Source organism: Corythoichthys intestinalis, chromosome 8, assembly GCF_030265065.1.
Source record: "Corythoichthys intestinalis isolate RoL2023-P3 chromosome 8, ASM3026506v1, whole genome shotgun sequence".
In the NCBI taxonomy this organism is placed as follows: Eukaryota; Metazoa; Chordata; class Actinopteri; order Syngnathiformes; family Syngnathidae; genus Corythoichthys; species Corythoichthys intestinalis.
The window spans coordinates 17,628,852-17,649,741 of record NC_080402.1 but is presented as its reverse complement, the minus strand read 5'-3'; the positions used below and the strand labels follow the sequence as shown (position 1 = coordinate 17,649,741).

Sequence of the window (20,890 nt, the reverse complement as noted above, 5' to 3'; positions counted from 1 at the left end):
AGTTAGCCAGTTCTTTTGTTGTACTTAGATCCTCATTTATTTAAATTTTATACCATTTCAGGCTCAGATCGGGTATTGTAATTTTTCATGTTTCTTATCCGATTAATCGATTATTCAAACTAATATTAATCGACTACTAAAATAATCGATAGCTGCAGCTCTGATAATTACTGTATTGATTTACTGTCCATTAGTAAAAACTATCATTGTCCATTTTATTATTAAAGGATGAGCTGATAAAAAAAGGATTTTGATCAGGCATCTGTCTGGGCAACTATGGCCACCGCTGACTGACAGTAGGACCCCGGAAGGACCTTGCAGCAGCTTGAAAGCAGGCTGCTACAGGAAGCTTCAGGCTTACCTGTTTTGTAAATATTGTATTTTTTTTTATCTTGCATGAGAGAATAAGCAATGTTGCTTAAACCTTTTAAAGAGAACCTCGGACTTAAAGACCAAATGTGAAGTAAGGTTGGCCAACCATGTTTTTGAATAATATCAATGGCTAGACAATTTTAAGCATATTTTCGTTTTTTTTTTTTTTTTTTTTTTTTTTCACGCAACCCTTCCAGATTCTTTGTTTAACTCATAGCAACGCCCTTGACAACGAAAATGCTTTTCTTCGACAATTTTTGGAAATGACGTCACACCGAGAACTGCGAGGGAAGTCCGCCATAAGCACAGTATTGTTGCATTGCTTCTCAGTAAGATGCCACGGCAGTGTGTGGCGATGTATTGTTTTCACTTTAAAGAAAAGTTGTATGAGTGGCCAAAGGATAGCAGGGCACGTAAATGGACATCTTTCGTTCGCACGAAACGAATGAATTTCACGCCATCATCGAGTAGTGTTCTCTGCTACAAACACTTCCAAGTGCCTTGCAAAAGTATTCGGCCCCCTTGAATCTTGCAACCTTTCGCCACATTTCAGGCTTCAAACATAAAGATATGAAATGTAATTTTTTTTGTCAAGAATCAACAACAAGTGGGACACAATCGTGAAGTGGAACAACATTTATTGGATAATTTAAACTTTTTTAACAAATAAAAAACTGAAAAGTGGGGCGTGCAATATTATTCAGCCCCTTTACTTTCAGTGCAGCAAACTCACTCCAGAAGTTCAGTGAGGATCTCTGAATGATCCAATGTTGTCCTAAATGACCGATGATGATAAATAGAATCCACCTGTGTGTAATCAAGTCTCCGTATAAATGCACCTGCTCTGTGATAGTCTCAAGGTTCTGTTTAAAGTGCAGAGAGCATTATGAAAACCAAGGAACACACCAGGCAGGTCCGAGATACTGTTGTGGAGACGTTTAAAGCCAGATTTGGATACAAAAAGATTTCCCAAGCTTTAAACATCTTAAGGAGCACTGTGCAAGCCATCATATTGAAATGGAAGGAGCATCAGACCACTGCAAATCTACCAAGACCCGGCCGTCCTTCCAAACTTTCTTCTCAAACAAGGAGAAAACTGATGAGAGATGCAGCCAAGAGGCCCATGATCACTCTGGATGAACTGCAGAGATCTACAGCTGAGGTGGGAGAGTCTGTCCATAGGACAACAATCAGTCGTACACTGCACAAATCTGGCCTTTATGGAAGAGTGGCAAAAAGAAAGCCATTTCTCAAAGATATCCATAAAAAGTCTCGTTTAAAGTTTGCCACAAGCCACCTGGGAGACACACCAAACATGTGGAAGAAGGTGCTCTGGTCAGATGAAACCAAAATTGAACTTTTTGGCCACAATGCAAAACGATATGTTTGGCGTAAAAGCAACACAGCTCATCACCCTGAACACACCATCCCCACTGTCAAACATGGTGGTGGCAGCATCATGGTTTGGGCCTGCTTTTCTTCAGCAGGGACAGGGAAGATGGTTAAAATTGACGGGAAGATGGATGCAGCCAAATACAGGAACATTCTGGAAGAAAACCTGTTGGTATCTGCACAAGACCTGAGACTGGGACGGAGATTTATCTTCCAACAGGACAATGATCCAAAACATAAAGCCAAATCTACAATGGAATGGTTCAAAAATAAACGTATCCAGGTGTTAGAATGGCCAAGTCAAAGTCCAGACCTGAATCCAATCGAGAATCTGTGGAAAAAGCTGAAGACTGCTGTTCACAAACACTCTCCATCCAACCTCGCTGAGCTCGAGCTGTTTTGCAAGGAAGAATGGGCAAGAATGTCAGTCTCTCGATGTGCAAAACTGATAGAAACATACCCCAAGCGACTTGCAGCTGTAATTGGAGCAAAAGGTGGCGCTACAAAGTATTAACGCAAGGGGGCCGAAAAATATTGCACGCCCCACTTTTCAGTTTTTTATTTGTTAAAAAAGTTTAAATTATCCAATAAATTTTGTTCCACTTCACGATTGTGTCCCACTTGTTGTTGATTCTTGACAAAAAATTCAAATTTGATATCTTTATGTTTGAAGCCTGAAATGTGGCGAAAGGTTGCAAGGTTCAAGGGGGCCGAATACTTTTGCAAGGCACTGTACCTGTTTCCTCAACCGGTCTGCTTATGATCAAGGATTTGCAAAAAAGTGATTTTTGGATAGTTGACTGATGACTTTGTCAAAGCAGAGCTGCCAACTGTTGTGGAACAGTGCTTAATTTATAAATCATAAGGTGCCGGAACGCAAAGTACATATGACAGCGCAGGGATGACGGCACATGGACAGGTCCCGGAACATATTGTAATAGCCCGAATAGGGAAATAGAAAGGAGAGGAGTGAATGATGGCTTCCTTCACTTTATTGTGGCAACAGTTAAATAACAAATAACAAAAATAACAGCGGACTACTGCAACATGCGACCGCCAACTTCGCTCTCACGCCACACTCTTCTCCTCACTTCCCGCTACGTCACCACTCTGCTGTCTGATGGCCCCTTCACGGGCCCTCACACAGTTACGGACGTTACATTATGCAGAAAATGGTGCTGAAAACAAAACGCAAATGCCCACTTGCCATGCTGTGGGACTTTCCTTTTTTTCCTCTCTTTTCTTTGTGCTTTTCTGACTCGTTTTGAACCATTTCCCTTCTTTTTGAAAAAGACAGTAAATGCAACAGTCTTTTTAGCATGTTGAAATACCGTTTGATTCTGGCTGCTTGCTCCCAAGATGCCGCAAAGTTTTTTTTTTTTTTTTTTAAATGTCAGGAGTGTGATTTTTGGTCCAGCTTCTCAGTGCACCATTATTATTTTATTTTATACTATAATGTCGTAACTGCGTGTAATATTCTGTTATAATGTTTTTCGAGGTACCCTGAAGTGCACGCAACGTTACTCTTGTTTTGGTCACGTGACGCGGGAGTGTGATAGACACAGGCTCTATCTATCGCTTATTCTGTTAGCTCCATGTGTTAATAAAGAAACAAAGTCGTCAACACGTCGTGTGTTCGATACCTTTGTCAACAAAAAGCTCATAACAAGACACTATGCAAAGTCCGTTTAAGAGTTGCTGGGACTGGAGAGCTGTGAGTAGTAGGAGGCGAGGGGGAGATGAGCGAGAAGCAAAACGTCGCGGTCGAATGTGGCGGCAGTCCCCTATTATTTTGTTTTCTTATTGTTGCCACAATAAAGTGGAGAAAGCCATCAACGACTCATCTCCTTCTTTCTCCCCAACGTTTTTATATTATTATTTTATATGCACGAAAGCTGCCGGATCTGCCAAAATGAACATGAAGTCCATTTTTTTTAACAATGTCATCCGATAGACAAAAACATAAAATTATGTGCAAATGCCTGCATCTTCAAATCATGAAAATAATAACAGCCTATAGCTTACCAATCTTGTAATCTCGATGGGTCTTGTCTCCATTCCATGTCAGGTAGTCTGGGCACATTGTTTGCATCCTGATTAGCGTCTGGTTAATACATGTACGGTCCAACATAAAATTCCAACCTCCTCCTCTTCCTCCAACTCTTCAAAAACTTGGGTCTCCGATCACTTATATCGCTGTTTGAAGCATTGTTTGAAGGGCTTTGGGTGCCGTAAGGATCGCTGCCATCGCTGTTCTCAGTGTGACGTATCACTTCCGGGTTCGTCCCCTTTCAGGCACGAACTTCGGAAACGCGATTATTTTGTCAAATATACAACATATAAATGATTTTTTCATGCTTTATTTGTTGGACAATGTTTAATTACTTTAATTGTGACCCTATTTGGCATTTTATGAAATTACTTCACATTTGGTCTTTAAAGACTTATAGGCTCTAATAAGCCACAATTGTTCTTTTACTAAAATATATTAGAAACACATAAAATATTGGCATTGATTTAAAATCCTATCCCATGTATCGATATTTGCTGTATCACCAAATTGTGAGATAATCGTTATCGTGAGCTTTATATCGCAAATCGTATCCTATCCTGAGGTACTCAGAGGTTCCTACTAGAGATGTCCGATCGATCGGGTCCAATCACGTCATTTTCAAAGTATCGGAATCGGCAAAAAAATATCGGGCATGCCTTTTTTTAACATATATATATATATATATATATATATATATATTTTTTTTTTTTTTTTAAATTAAATCGTTTTCTAATTGTATTTAACGTTACAGACATAATACTCATCCAGAGTCTTTAGGCTTAAGGTAAGGTTATCAAATTTATCCCGATAACGGCAGTAATTTTTTTTTTTTTTAAATGTATCACGTTAAAATACTTAACGCAATTAATGCATGCACTGCACGACCCACTCACGCACTGTCGCGCTCAAACTGTAATGGCGCCATTTTACCTATATAGAGAGATAAAAGGCAGCGTAAAATGAGTAGAGTGAATTTTGGCAGCCTTTGGAGCCTTTTTTTAATTGGCTAAAGCCTTACTATCCCTCTGCCTATGATTAGAAAATATGTGGGGAAGCAAGGTAACAATTGATCGTTTTCTTAACACCTTATGTTATTTCCCAACACAGAGAAGATATACCAATTGGTAGCACGACGCACAGTCATGGTTCCACTTCCCATCATGCATTTGGGTTGAATGGCTGCAGTATCATTTACTGAAAGCTCAACAAATACACTAGATGGCAATATTTAGTCACAATATACAAGGTCACAAGTCTTTCTATCCGTGGATCCCTCTCACTGAAAGAATGTAAATATATATATATATATATATATTTATAATAATGTAAATGCCATCTTGAGGATTTATTGTCATAATAAACAAATATAGTACTTATGTACTGTATGTTGAATGTATATATTCGTCCGAGTTTTATTCATTTTTTTCTTAATGCATTGCCAAAATGTATATGATCGGGAAAAATTATCGGGAATGATTGGAATTGAATCGGGAGCAAAAAAAAGCAATCGGATCGGGAAATATCGGGATAAGCAGATACTCAAACTTAAATGATCGGGATCGGATCGGGAGCAAAAAAACATGATTGGAACAACCCTAATTCCTACCCCTAATTTTGATTAGATTGTTGTTTAACCAATCGATATATCTATCCAGATCAATGTATCGTTACACCCTTAAAAAATAACTAAAGGACCATTAAGTCGACTATGCTGCAGTTTGCCCACCCCTGTGGTATTAATTTCTAAGACATTCCTGAGTCTTCCTGTCTCCTTATCAAGTTCCTGGGACATCTCCGTGACAGTGTCGACAATGGAATCATTCAAGTAGGTCAGGACGATGACGTCACCGAGTGCGGGAATGCAGCAAAATCCTCCGCTTCTCCGTCAAGACATCGAGATTCTAATCGGAAAATCCTTCAAGGTAGAAGCGCCTCTCCTTCCTCGGCCCAAAGCATGGCCAGCGTGTCTGCTTGCCGCTTTTCTCGCTGGTGGATGCGTCTCAGGCGTAGGATGTAGAGCAAAATGGCTAAAACTACCACCAACAGGCAGAGGGAGAACAGGTGGTGGTTGTACACGAAGGATGAGCGCAACCAGCTTGGATGGTTCTGGCGGAGCGTCTCCTGCTGGAGGTCCCTAAACATAACATTGTGTTTCTTTCATTGAACAACCAAGTAAAACAAATCCAAAACCTCCAAAAGGTTAGCAAATAAACACTGCTAGCACTCCCACTCCAAATGGATTGGCAGTCAGTTTGTACCTGAGTGGCAGGAAACGCGTCTTGAACAAAATGGCTCCCAGCGTCCACTGCACTTCCTTGTCGTAGACCAGCTGCGCCGTTTGAAGAGACCGGTAGTCCCTGGGGAAGTGGAATCCGGCGTGCAGAACCTCAAACATCCATGCTGACTTGAAGCACTGATATCTGAGAAGCACACAGAACACGTCTAAGCAGGTCTAAGGGCATTTTCAGACTAGACCAAGAGGACCAGGGTCTGGTTGGAGAGCCACCTCGCAAAATTCACACTGCGCCAACCGAACTTTCAGAGTAGCATCACGTGGACAAAAGGCGCACTCATTGATTGGACAAATAGAAGAGGAAATACCTCTCTCCTGGCTCCCTCAGCTCCTTCTTCACCACTGTAGACCGGTGCAAAGTCCGCAACACTGCAGACGCTGCACCGATCTGCCTGTCGATTTCACGCTCTCTCCTACCCTCACTCATAAACAACACCCCAAGATACTAGAACTCCTAAACTTGCGGCAGGATCTCATCCCGGCCCTGAGAGGGCACGTCACCCTTTTCCAACTGAGGACCATGGTCTCGGATTTGGAGGTACAGATCTTCATCCAAACTGCTTCACACTAGGCTGCGAACCGCTCCAGTGAAAGTTGGAGGTCATGGCTTGATGAATCCAAAAGAACCACATCATCAGCAAAAAGCAGAGATGCAGGCCACCAAACCAGACCTCCTCAACACTTCAGCTGCGCCTAGAAATTCTGTCCATAAAAATTATGAACAGGATCGGTGACAAAGAGCAACTTTGGCGGAGTCCAACCCTCACTGGGAAAGAATTCGACTTACTGCCAGCAATGCGGAGCAAACTCTTGACACCCGTCGTTGAAGGGAATAGTATCTTTTCTCATATTTACCAGTCGACTGTTTGTATTACTCTAACACGCTTAATATATTCAATCAGGGATAGCATCTTTTCTCGTATTTACTGTTTGACTAAATAGCATTTATATCATAGTTTAGAGAGCATACGACAGGAGAAAAAAAGTCTTAAATAGCATTATTATGTGAATTAGAATCATATTTTGAGACGATTAGACTATATACAACAATTTAGTAAAGCGCAGATGACGAGAAATTAGTCTTTTAGTCTGCTGATTAGCCACGCCTACCATTATAGGGCTTTAGCGTCCCCAACAGGTGGATGACGTCAGCGGTAGACTGGGCTCATCGGTTTTACTATTCAGCCCATTGAGGGGGAATTATTCAGAACGAGGAAAACGCGACGAAGAGAGCCGCAAAATGTCATTGTTTTGGTCTCTTTACTTCAGTATTTTTACAGGATATTCTTTTTATCCAAGTATTTTCCCCAATTGCTAAATAAATGCCATGGTCATGACTAATAACAGTCTTGTGCTAAATGGAATATGAAATGATAAAAATGCACTTATTCAGGACGACATGGTAAAATTACTCCATAATGGTCAAAACTGTCGACTTCACCTTTACTGTCGCACCTCCCGAACGATATTTTATGACACCTAAAGCGGACATATGTCATTTCCCTTTCACGGCTTCGGAGAATGTAAAGAAACAAAGAGGCGTGACAGCTAGCCGACATGCTAATCCGAATCGAGTGATGTTTCAAAGTCTTCGAAGCGGAAAATCACACATAACTAGCCCTGATTATTTGACATGACGACTGGGTTGTCGATTGTCTTCGCGGATCGGCAAACTGCCTGGCAGAGAGCAATTTACAGTTCGTTCCCCGGAGGAGGGCGGCTGCAGTTGTTGTGCAGCTAACGTGCGCGAGGAGAGCTTTTTACATGCCTATCAATGATCAAACGTAAGTAGTCCTTTATTTGAAGAAAGTTTGTAGTGTTTACTCTGTAATCGCTGTATTAATATTTGACATAATAAAAAACAAGATGTTTACTCACTTCCTCGTAAGTCCAATGGTCCCACAGAAGTAGGGCTTGGCCAATATCCACGGTGAATGGGAACCTTTTGAAACTCCAAAAAGGCGCAAACGCCTCTCCTTCATAAAGCAAGATTTTTCTGCAGCCGTTTGGCTGGCGTGATGCGAAAAATAAACGTATTAATCCGCAAAATCAGCTGAATCCTTAGTCCTCATACACAACAGTACCGCTGTTTAGTGAAGAGGCCGCCTTCTCCCGTACACGTCACAGCGCCCTCCTCCTCAATGCAAGACCGAAGCCAAAGTCACTCATTTTCATGGCGCGGGATTCAAAAAACTAAATAAATATAGCGATCGCTTCCACACACATCCAAGCGGTCCATATCATTCAGGAGCATAAAATACCGCATGTATTATGAAATAAACATGCTTTTTCGTGTCACATGCACTTTAAGGAAAACAAGCAGAATACATTTGACAAAGGGCATAAGAGATACATGACGCCTTCTGACCACGGAAGCCCAACGTGTGCATCATGCAGCTGACTGAGCAAGATCAATGCTGACTACCAGGTGATAGGCAAGACATCTACAAGCCCACGTCTGCAACGCCAAATCCCGCAATCAGCTCTTCAGGACAGTCCAAAACAAATGGCGGGGAGTCCTGTACTACCACAACACCTGATACCAAAAACAACTCTTTATTTCTCTTTTCTAATTTTAATATCTAGTTGACTAGTCTCTTCATCACTAGTCACCCGGTGTCCACCTTTCCCCCTTCCCCTGAGGGGAGGGGCTATTTTTCAGCTACAGCCTCCTGACTATCCGGACCCCTGGCTGGATGGACATCCTCGTTGCCCCCCCGTCTCATCTGGCTAGATGGACCTCCTCTTGTTCCCTCACTCTATTGTATCTCTACAAACTGTAATTTTGACTGCTAATTCCCATTAGCAGTCCTGGTGCATCTTGTCTATCCGTCCTGGGAGTGGATCTCTCCTGACTGTGGTTCTCCCCAAGGTTTCTCATTTTTTCCAAAGGGTTTTTGGAGTTTTTCCTTGCCGACATGGATGGTCTAAGGATGAGGGATGCCCAGGACTTGGACTTGAACTTTATTTAATTCATCTACTGTTTCTGACTGTGTATCATATTGCCTCTGCAAAGCCCTTTGAGACAACCTTGTTGTGATATAGGGCTATAGCTCGGCACCTCTCAGACGGTGAGGCACGCCGAACCTCCCACCTCAGTAACAACGACCCACCAACGAACGGTGAAGCACGAACTTTACCGCCCAAATCTGCAACAAGTAGAATTATCCTTAACAACACCCAGGCATACCCTTCGTCCGGCCCACCGTACCACAGACTTCAAAAAGACTGAACATTTAGCTAACAACTGTCACTTCTCGGGGACATTCCGATGCGCTCGTTGTTTTGCTGACCCTGGATCCAGAATTGCCTCTCTGTCTAGGATCTATTTGCTGTTTGCCTTGCTGTTTGATCGCTGTCGGCCTGAATAAATTGTCAACTTGTGTTTCGAAGCCTTGAACGAGCTTTCAAAATGGAGTCAATACAAGGGGTTAAGACTTGGGTGAACGCGCGGAATTTGGCCTTTTGGCTGGTTGTTGGATTTTCCACGGCCCGGGTCGTTGGGGTCCGGCGGTTCGGCTGGCGTGATTCCGGCAATCTGGCTAAAAGGTCAATTTCGTACAGGGACCAAACAAGGGTCTTGGTACCCCATACTCCCAAAGCACCCCCCACAGGACTCCCTGAGGAACACAATGGAACGCCTTCTCCAAATCCACAAAACACATGTAGACCGGTTGGGCGAACTCCCATGCACCCTCGAGGACCCTGCCGAGGGTGTATAGATGGTCTACTGTTCCACGGCTTGGACGAAAACCACAATGCTCCTCATGAATCTGAGATTCGACTTCCCGACTAACCCTCCTCTCCAGCACCCCTGAATAGACTCTACCGGGGAGGCTGAGGAGTGTGATCCCTCTATAATGGGGACACAACCTCAGGTTTCCCCTTCTTAAAAAAGGGGCACCACCACCCCAGTCTGCCAATCCAGAGGCACTGTCCCCGAGTCGGGGACAGTAAAATGATGATAACTTCAAACTTTCCGCTGAGAAACACCTTTTTGATGTTGCTCCACTATCTTTCTGCACAACCTTGAGGGAATTTTTATATTCAATCATGTCGCCAATGGACTTAAATTAGTGGCAATTTGGCTTTTAGCTGTTCATTATATGTGCAATTGACTTTTCCAGCCTCTTATTACCACCTGTCCCAACTTTTTAGGGATTCACTTAAACCATGAAATTCATGATCAACATATTTTTCTCCTTAAACTGATAACATTTTTTCCGTTTTAACTTTTGATCTCTCGTCTATTTTGAATAAAATACAGAAATTTGCACTTGCACAGTGAATTCAGTTTTTATTCACAATTTATGTAGCGTCCCATCTTTTTGGGTAGCAGTTTTGTATATCTGGGGTGGTGTGGCTCAGTGGTAGAGTAGTTGTCCCCCAACCCAGGGGTTGTGGGTTCAATTCTCCGCCCTGATGAACTCGCTTAAGTGTCCTTGAGCAAGACACTGAACCCCACGTTGCTCCTGGTGCTGTGTCACCAGTAGGTGGATGGCGAGATATTGTAAAGCGGTTTGAGCGCCTTTAAAGGTGGAAAAGCGCTATATAAGTATAACACCATTTACCATATCACTAGCACAGGTAGGTAGTAACGCGTTACATTTGAGTAACTTTTTGAGAAAAATGTACACCTGAGAGTAGTTTTACTGAGCCATACTTTTTAATTGAGTAGATTTGTGAAGAAAAAAACACTACTCTTACTCCGCTAATTTTGCCGCTACTTTGAGCATGAGTGCCCTCTAGTGGAGAAAATAGTTCCTAGTTTGAATAGTGAATAGTTCCCTCATTATTACTATTGTGAAATTAAAAGGATCATGTCTCCGGATTTCCGGGGTCAATTGATGCCAAATAAAAACTGGGAGAGAGTTTTAAATCCTTGCTTTCGATTCATGTTGAGGCCAGCGCTCTGTGTCAAATACATTATTTGCTACGGTGCTTTAAAGACGCCACGTGTTTAAACAGGCTTGCGTGATCATAGAACGACAAGCTTGCGTCTGATTGGTGTAATGGAGTAAAGTGATCATTGTTGCGACGTCTCATTGGTGAAATTAGTCGTGTTACTCTTGGCAATAGCATCGCTAGCAAAAAAATAATAAATCTAATATGAACAATAAAGAGAAAAAATGTAACGACGCTTGTGTTGCCCAAAGTAGCGGGGTAAAAGCAGCGTTTTTTTTCTTCACAAATCCACTAAAGTACCGTATTGGCCCGAATATAAGACTGTTTTTTGCATTGAAATAAAACTGAAAAAGTGGGGGACGTCATATATTCGCGGTCTAGACATTATACCCATTCACGACGCTAGATGGCGCCAGATATCTTTGAAGCGATGTTCTGTCATGACAGATCTCAGCTACTCTCAAGTTTAACCAGTTTGCATGATTTTATCGCAATGTTTTTCCTTATTCAGATTCATTTCAAGACTACAGTTACAGTTAGACTTCACTTTCATGGTTAATGCAGTTATTGCAATTTTGTTGTTTTATCACAACAGGTCGGTTTATTTACAGTTCAAAAACCAGAAGCCATTCATTTACGAATGTGATTGCACTTTAGCTTACATATTTAAATGTTCAGATATTAAGATTTGTATGAGGCAAAATAACATGCTTTTTCTCTCAAATATATTGTTATAATCATTTGTTTCAGATTTACTGTAATTATTTCCTGTATAAAAATTAATTTTGTGTTCAAAAAGTCTTTTTTTCAAACTTGAGTCTTGGAAAAGATGGGGTCGTCTTACATTCGGGCCAATACGGTAAATGTAAAAAGTATGGCTTAGTATAATTACTCTTAGAAGTACATTTTTCTCAAAAAGCTACACGAGTAAATGTAACAGAGTACATGTAACACGTTACTACCCACCTCTGAACAGGAGTGGCCTACAGCCTGTGATAAATGAAGTACTTTACATACTTGAGTCTGTCGATGTCAGCTTGCTGGGAGAAAAGCTTCTTGTCCAGGCGCTGCTTCAATGTCGACCACTTGGTAGCGCAAAAGTCCTACATAGGCAGAAACACCCCAAAATTAATCAAGACACTTTTTTAAAAAAATTCCTTAAGTCTAAAATAATGTCGTTACCTTGGCAGCCTTTGAGTATTTGTCACTGTCGTACTGTCCGCCGATTCGCAGCACGTCCTCCATGCAGTAATAAAACTCGGAAAAGCCGTAGAACTCGCTGTTACTGAAGTTGATGGGCGCCTGAAGACAAAAATCGTCATATCAAATCATGTTGACACCATACATTGCAATATAGAAAGCACAAATGATGCTGTGATAGCGCTACCGCACAAATGCTATTTTTAGACTGTGACGTCGCATGATAAAGCGGAAGTGGTACCTCATAGACGCGCCCTCGCATACAAACCATGATATTTCTGCTAGTTTTCTCCGGTAATCTTTCAAAAACGAACATGCCGGTCAAGCACTGCTGCTATGGAACTTGTAGAAACGACTCTAGACATTACGACATCTGAAGGATGTTTTTTTCATACGTTTCCCGAAACCAATAACTATGAGGAAAAAATGTGAAGAATGGATCAACTTTTAACGCCAGCAACGCAAAGCCATTGACATTTCATATGCAGTAAACATCTTGTTGGGTTGGCATGGTCCTTCAGAGGACAAAGAGGTAAGCCATTTTGATATTTTCTGCTTATTTTTTAGCGTGGCGTTTTGCCGTGCTGCTTCTGTCTGACAATGATTGTCCTGAAAAGAATTAAAATGGAATCTGACTGCCATTGTCACCTTTTCTGTTGTCAAAAAACAACTTTAGTTAGGGGGAAGTGTACATAAATTATAGAATTAAGATTTGTTATTCATGAAAAAAATAAAAGTGTTCGTTGGCTGTCAACAAGTAGCATTTGCGATCGCTCCACGAAAATAGCAATGTAAATTGCCCCCAAGAACGGTCAGAAATGTAAGACAACCAGAGGATATAATATATAAGATAGACAGGGCATATGGTGGTAAAGGATAGATTGTTGAAACAGGAGAATGTCATTGTCAGTGGCGTAAGAAAAAGGTGTCGATAAAAAAGCTAAGGCTATGCTTAGGTCGGCTCGTTTGTTTTTTCCATCTTTTTCAGCCCTCGACACTCAAGCCATCTCTTTAACTGAACATTTGTATGTTCTTCCACATCTTTACCAATGAATTTGGCACCAGGGACATAATTTTCGGACAGAATTGGTAGGTTTAGCTCCGTAAACAACTCCTTTGTACACTATTTCCATTCATGTACTGTTGGGGACAAATGTGAGCTTGTCCCCCCTTAGCAATAGTAGCTAACATCATGAATATTAATGAGCGGAAGTAACGTGTAGCGTGCGGTACGCCATTGTGCATAATGCCTGTCAAGGCTTAAGTTTTCATAGAACCCGGTTAGGGTGTAACAATTCTTCGATTTGATCGATTTAGGGCTGCAGTTATGATTTTAGTAGTCGATTAATCGATGAACTAGTTCGTTTGAATAATCGAGTAATCGGATAAGGAACATGAAAAATTGAAATACCTGAGCTGAGCCTCAACCGGTATAAAAAAATAAATGATGATCTATGTACAACAAAGGAACAACTAGCTAACTTACATAGCAAAATTCCGCTAGCTTAAATGCTATAAAATGCTAACGTTTTTTTTGTTTTTTTTTCTACAATGCTCTTAACAAATGCTTAAGACACATATTCCCACAAAAAATGGCTAAATATAAATTAAATTACGAATACATTTATAAATTAAAAAAAAACATTAGCTCAAACAAAAACTTTGCTTATGTTGGTCTTAACAGGGAGCAGCTGGATTCAATCATGTGAAATGAGGCAGAGTAGAGGGCAGTGTATCCACCCAAATCAATAAAACTAAATGCAAACTTTCAAAATAAACCATTACAACGCCACTTTCATTAAACGAATACTCGAAGCAGAAAATTTTAATTCGGAATTTTTTTTCTAATCGAATACTCGAGTTAATCGATTAATCGTTGCAGCACTAGATCGATTAGTTTAAAAAGATTTTTTTGTTTGTTTTCTTTCAAATGTCTGAAATTCTTTAGTGACAAAGTTGTCAAAATTGCGATGTATTTACAGTTGTGGTCAAAAGTTTACATACACTTGTGAAGAACATAATGTCATGGCTCTCTTGAGTTTCCAGTTATTTCTACAACTCAGATTTTTCTCTGATAGAGTGATTGGAACAGATACTTCTTTGTCACAAAAACATTCATGAAGTTTGGTTCTTTTATGACTTTATTATGGGTGAACAGAAAAAATTGATCAAATCTGCTGGGTCAAAAATATACATACAGCAGCGCTAATATTTGGTAACATGTCCCTTGGCCATTTTCACTTCAATTAGGCGCTTTTGGTAGCCATCCACAAGCTTCTGGTTGAATCTTTGACCACTCCTCTTGACAGAATTGGTGCAGTTCAGTTAAATTTGATGGCTTTCTGACATGGACTTGTTTCTTCAGCCTTGTCCACAAGTTCTCAATGGGGTTTAGGTCAGGACTTTGGGAAGGCCATTCTAAAACCTTAATTCTAGCCTGATTTAGCCATTTCATTACCACTTTTGATGTGTGTTTGGGGTCACTGTCCTGTTGGAACACCCAACTGCGCCCAAGACCCAATCTTCGGGGTGATGACGTTAGGTTATCTTGAAGGTAATCCTCCTTCTTCATTATCCCATTTACTCTCTGTAAAGCACCAGTTCCATTGGCAGCAAAACAGCCCCACAGCATAATACTACCACCACCGTGCTTGACGGTAGGCATGGTGTACTTGGGGTTAAAGGCCTCACCTTTTCTCCTCCAAACATATTGCTGGGCATTGTGGCCAAACAGCTCGATTTTTGTTTCGTCTGACCATAGAACTTTCCTCCAGAAGGTCTTATCTTTGTCCATGTGATCAGCAGCAAACTTCAGTCGAGCCTTAAGGTGCCGCTTTTGGAGCAAGGGCTTCCTTCTTGCACGGCAGCCTCTCAGTCCATGGAGATGCAAAACACGCTTGACTGTGGACACCGACACCTGTGTCCCAACAGCTTCTAATTCTTGGCAAGTCTGCTTTTTGGTGATTCTCGGTTGAATCTTCACCCTCCTGACCAATTTTCTCTCAGTAGCAGGTGATAGCTTGCGTTTTCTTCCCGATCGTGGCAGTGACAAAACAGTGCCATGCACTTTATACTTACAAACAATTGTTTGCACTGTTGCTCTTGGGATCTGCAGCTGCTTTGAAATGGCTCCAAGTGACTTTCCTGACTTGTTCAAGTCAATGATTCGCTTTTTCAGATCCATGTATGTATATTTTTGACCCAGCAGATTTGATCACTTTTTCTGTTAACCCATAATAAAGTCATAAAAGAACCAAACTTCATGAATGTTTTTTGTGACAAAGAAGTATCCGTTCCGATCACTCTATTGGAGACAAATCAGAGTTGTAGAAATAACTGGAAACTCAAGAGAGCCATGACATTATGTTCTTCACGAGTGTATGTAAACTTTTGACCACAACTGTAGATGTCAAACTCATTTTTGTTGTGGGCCACATCACAGTGACCGGAAACCATATTAATTATGACTGCCTCATTTTATTACAAATACATGACAAATTGGAAGATAACTGGTTTTGAAATCTGCAGGGGCATCATCATGAAATCTGGCGATTTACACCCCTAGTACCTGGTACACACCGCCCGCCGCCGTCATGGTGTCATTGTGAAGGCCCAGGAAGGGGTGGACGGCCTCCAGGCAGCGGCCCCAGTCTCCCTGGCCTCTCAAATACAAGGTGCGGTTGTCTCTAACCACCGTCTGTGACAGAGCGAGGGGCAGACAAGGGTCCAAGTAGAGTTTATCCTCACTCGAGCCCATCCCAGCGCTCTGGGATCTGGATTGTAGACGGCATAGGAGACTGTTAAGAGCAGCAAAAAACACGTTCGGAGGCCATGGCGTCACATAGTACTTGTCGGAAATGGTGCTGTTGACGAGGCGGTCGTCGTAGCGCTGTCGGGCCATGTTGCCGCCGAATCCAAGGAAGGTGGTCACGTAGACGCGGTACACGTGCTGCGTATGCTCCACATCGCAGCCCAGGTTGAACTCGGCCAGGACGCTCTTGGCCGCTTCCTCCTGAAAACCGCGACATTGTTAGCGTTCCAATTTATTTCAAGTTGGACTTGGACGAGGGTAAGACACAGTGACGGAGACGTTCTTCTGACCTGTTGCGGCGAGCTGAAGGTGATTGGCCCAGGAACCTCGTAGGCGATCTGCAGTGAAGCTCCGCCCATGTCCAAGATGCCCACTGTGCGGCGGCGGCTGATTGGTCGCTGGTGCTGCGAGCTGGTGGTCACCTCCACTGTGGCATCATCTGTGCCATACCAAAAGATAACAAGGTTAGTTGGAAACCTTAAGTGGCTTGTGTTAGAATGGCAGCAGCCCTCACCTTCGTCAGCATGGTCGAAGCGGCCTAAAACGAAGTTGATGCCGATCCACGCATAAACACCTTTGAACGAACATGAAAACACATTAAGCCTTAAAACCTCACTCAATTTTGTCCGAATTTGCATGCCTTTGATGTTGCCTGTATATTTCAAAGAAAAAAATGTTGAAAATTGCCTCGTTGGGTCACTTTTTTCAGGACACCATAAACTTCATGTCCAAACTGTTGTTTTCTTGTCTTACCAATTACAGTGCCTTGCAAAAGTATTCGGCCCCCTTGAACCTTGCAACCTTTCGCCACATTTCAGGCTTCAAACATAAAGATATCAAATTTGAATTTTTTGTCATGAATCAACAACAAGTGGGACACAACCGTGAAGTGGAACAAAATTAACAGGATAATTTAAACTTTTTTAACAAATAAAAAACTGAAAAGTGGGGCGTGCAATATTATTCGGCCCCCTTGCGTTAATACTTTGTAGCGCCACCTTTTGCTCCAATTACAGCTGCAAGTCGCTTGGGGTATGTTTCTATCAGTTTTGCACATCGAGAGACTGACATTCTTGCCCATTCTTCCTTGCAAAACAGCTCGAGCTCAGTGAGGTTGGATGGAGAGTCTTTGTGAACAGCAGTCTTCAGCTCTTTCCACAGATTCTCGATTGGATTCAGGTCTGGACTTTGACTTGGTCATTCTAACACCTGGATACGTTTATTTTTTAACCATTCCATTGTAGATTTGGCTTTATGTTTTGGATCATTGTCCTGTTGGAAGATATATCTCCGTCCCAGTCTCAGGTCTTGTGCAGATACCAACAGGTTTTCTTCCAGAATGTTCCTGTATTTGGCTGCATCCATCTTCCCGTCAATTTTAACCATCTTCCCTGTCCCTGCTGAAGAAAAGCAGGCCCAAACCATGATGCTGCCACCACCATGTTTGACAGTGGGGATGGTGTGTTCAGGGTGATGAGCTGTGTTGCTTTTACGCCAAACATATCGTTTTGCATTGTGGCCAAAAAGTTCAATTTTGGTTTCATCTGACCAGAGCACCTTCTTCCACATGTTTGGTGTGTCTCCCAGGTGGCTTGTGGCAAACTTTAAACGAGACTTTTTATGGATATCTTTGAGAAATGGCTTTCTTCTTGCCACTCTTCCATAAAGGCCAGATTTGTGCAGTGTACGACTGATTATTGTCCTATGGACAGACTCTCCCACCTCAGCTGTAGATCTCTGCAGTTCATCCAGAGTGATCATGGGCCTCTTGGCTGCATCTCTGATCAGTTTTCTCCTTGTTTGAGAAGAAAGTTTGGAAGGACGGCCGGGTCTTGGTACATTTGCAGTGGTCTGATGCTCCTTCCATTTCAATATGATGGCTTGCACAGTGCTCCTTGAGATGTTTAAAGCTTGGGAAATCTTTTTGTATCCAAATCCGGCTTTAAACTTCTCCACAACAGTATCTCGGACCTGTCTGGTGTGTTCCTTGGTTTTCATAATGCTCTCTGCACTTTAAACAGAACCCTGAGACTATCACAGAGCAGGTGCATTTATACGGAGACTTGATTAAACACAGGTGGATTCTATTTATCATCATCGGTCATTTAGGACAACATTGGATCATTCAGAGATCCTCACTGAACTTCTGGAGTGAGTTTGCTGCACTGAAAGTAAAGGGGCCGAATAATATTGCACGCCCCACTTTTCAGTTTTTTATTTGTTAAAAAAGTTTAAATTATCCAATAAATGTTGTTCCACTTGACGATTGTGTCCCACTTGTTGTTGATTCTTGACAAAAAAATTAAATTTCATATCTTTATGTTTGAAGCCTGAAATGTGGCGAAAGGTTGCAAGATTCAAGGGGGCCAAATACTTTTGCAAGGCACTGTATAATCAACATTTTGAACCCAAAGAGACAAGAAAATCCCAATTTTTGGGGGGTTAAAATTTGTAATATTGATGTCCCACTGACAGCCAAACATGCGCAACAAAATGTTTTGAAGCTTGATAATTTTTATTAAACTTGTTAGGATAAACATTACACAGAAAAAAATGAGACTGAATGGTTTTTATATTGGTGATTCAACGGAAACAGCATGTATGGTCATAGGCGTTTTTTTCCTTTTGACATACTATGGTCAAAACAGGTTACACTGCTGGCCAAAAGTATTGGCACCTCTAAAATTCTGTCAGCTAATGCTCAATTTCTCCCAGAAAATGATAGCAATTACAAACGCTTTGGTAGTTGTATCTTCATTTATTTTGCTTGCAATGAAAAAACACAAAAGAGAATGGACAGAAACTTAAATCATTATCATTTTACACAAAATTCCAAAAATGGGCCGGACAAAAGCATTGGTATAGTCAGTCTAATACTTGGTAGCACAACCTTTAGACAAAATAACAGCAAACAACCACTTCCGGTATCTATCAATGAGTTTTTTTTACAATGCTCTGGTGGAATTTTAGACCATTCTTCTTTGACCAACTGCTCCAGGTCTCTGAGATTTGAAGGATGCCTTCTCCAAACTGCTATTTTCAGATCTCTCCAAAGGTGTTCTATGGGATTCAGGTCTCGACTCATTGCTGGCCACTTTAAAGGTGCCCAGTGCTTTCTCTCAACCCATTTTCTAGTGCTTTTTGAAGTGTGTTTTGGGTCGTTGTCCTTCTGGAAAACCCATGACCTCTGAGGGAGACCCAGCTTTCTCACACTGGGCCCTAAATTATGCTGCAAAATTGGTTGGTAGTATTCAGACTTCATCATGCCATGCACATGGTCAAGCTTCCAGTGCCAGAGGCAGCAAAGCAACCCCAAAACATCAGGGAACCTCCGGCATGTTTGACTGTGGGGACCGTGCTCTTTTCTTTAAAGACCTTATTTTTTCCTGTAAACCCTATTTTGATGCCTTTTCCCAAAAAGCTCTACTCTTGTCTCATCTGACCAGAGAACATTCTTCCAAAACGTTTTTGGCTTTCTCAGGTACGTTTTGGCAAACTCCAGCCTGGCTTTTTTTATATCTCTGGATCAGAAGTGGGACCTTCCTGGGTATTCTACCATAGAGTCCCTTATCATTCAGACGCCGACAGATAGCACAGGTTGACCCTGTCGTAACCTCGGACTGCAGGACAGCTTCAACTTATTTGGATGTTAGTCGAGGTTCTTTATCCACCATCCGCACAATCTTTCGTTGAAATCTCTCGCCAATTTTTTCCCCCCGTCCACATCTAGGGAGGTTAGCCGCAGTGCCATGGGCGTTACACTTATTGATGACCCTCAGGTCTTTGGAGATGGACTTGTAGCCTTGAGATTGCCCATGCTTCCTCACAATTTTGCTTCTCAAGTCCTCAGACAGTTCTTTGGTCTTCTTTCTTTTCCCCATGCTCAATGTAGTACACACAAGGACACAGGATAGAAGTTGAGTCAACTTTAATCCATTTTAACTGACTACAAGTGTGATTTAGTTATTGCTACCACCTGTTATGTGCCACAGGTAAGTAACAGGTGCTGCTAATTACACAAATTAGAAAAGCATCACATGATTTTTCAAAGGGTGCCAATACTTTTATCCGGCCCATTTTTGGAGTTTTGTGTAAAATGATAATGATTTTTCTTTTGTGTTTTTTCATTGCAAGCAAAATAAATGAAGATATTACTACCAAAGCATTTCTAATTGCAATCATTTTCTGGGAGAAATTGAGCATTATCTGACAGAAATGCAGGGGTGCTAATACTTTTGGCCAGCAGTGTACATACAATCAAGCTTCTCGAACACACATATCTATATGGCGGAAAACACTGACGAGACTGAAAAAGCAGTTTCTGCTCGTGCACTCCTCTGTAAAATGAAGTGCTGTATTTTAAGCCAAAACGACTGTTGTGTTTGATAGAACAATATGTCTATATGCTGCCATAGCAGTTTTATGGCGCATTAAGCCCCCGAACTATTATTAATTAGTCCGTTTTACCCTGTTTTACCTGGTTACAGACGTCGCGCAACCGCTTTTGTTTCAACCCAGCCATAAAACCAAGGTAATTAATTATATTTATTCTTCAAAATGTCTGTCATTTTTAGCATTAGAATCATTAATTGATGTCTAATATTTCGTTTAAAAAAAAAGAGACTTAACAAAATTATATATATTATTACATACAGTGGGGAGAACAAGTATTTGATACACTGCCAATGGGTTTTCCCATTGGCAGTGTATGAAATACTTGTTCTCCCCACGTATAAATATTTTAAGTTTTAAACAAATTGTCACAATGACAAAAAGGTCTCTGTAAAAAAAGTCACAAATATCTACCTCATAACTATCGCTTAATTGTATTTTTTTTTGTTACTGTCGAATTTTCTCCGATATC

General features: G+C 41.5%; 1 protein-coding gene across 2 annotated transcripts in view; it reads right to left on the bottom strand.

Moving 5' to 3' along the window:
- Window positions 1–2,410: 2,410 nt before the first annotated feature.
- The window catches only part of LOC130920074 (ectonucleoside triphosphate diphosphohydrolase 4-like), a 28,771-nt gene continuing 10,291 nt past the window's right edge, over window positions 2,411–20,890 (bottom strand). For both annotated transcript variants that reach the window (XM_057842934.1, XM_057842935.1), the window contains 8 exons: window positions 16,541–16,600; window positions 16,317–16,465; window positions 16,064–16,227; window positions 15,784–15,988; window positions 12,198–12,317; window positions 12,033–12,118; window positions 6,076–6,237; window positions 2,411–5,951 (listed from right to left, as the gene is read on the bottom strand). In XM_057842934.1, coding sequence (XP_057698917.1) covers window positions 5,735–5,951; window positions 6,076–6,237; window positions 12,033–12,118; window positions 12,198–12,317; window positions 15,784–15,988; window positions 16,064–16,227; window positions 16,317–16,465; window positions 16,541–16,600 — 1,163 coding nt within the window. In that variant the 3' untranslated portion in view covers window positions 2,411–5,734. The remainder of the gene's footprint in view (window positions 5,952–6,075; window positions 6,238–12,032; window positions 12,119–12,197; window positions 12,318–15,783; window positions 15,989–16,063; window positions 16,228–16,316; window positions 16,466–16,540; window positions 16,601–20,890) is intronic.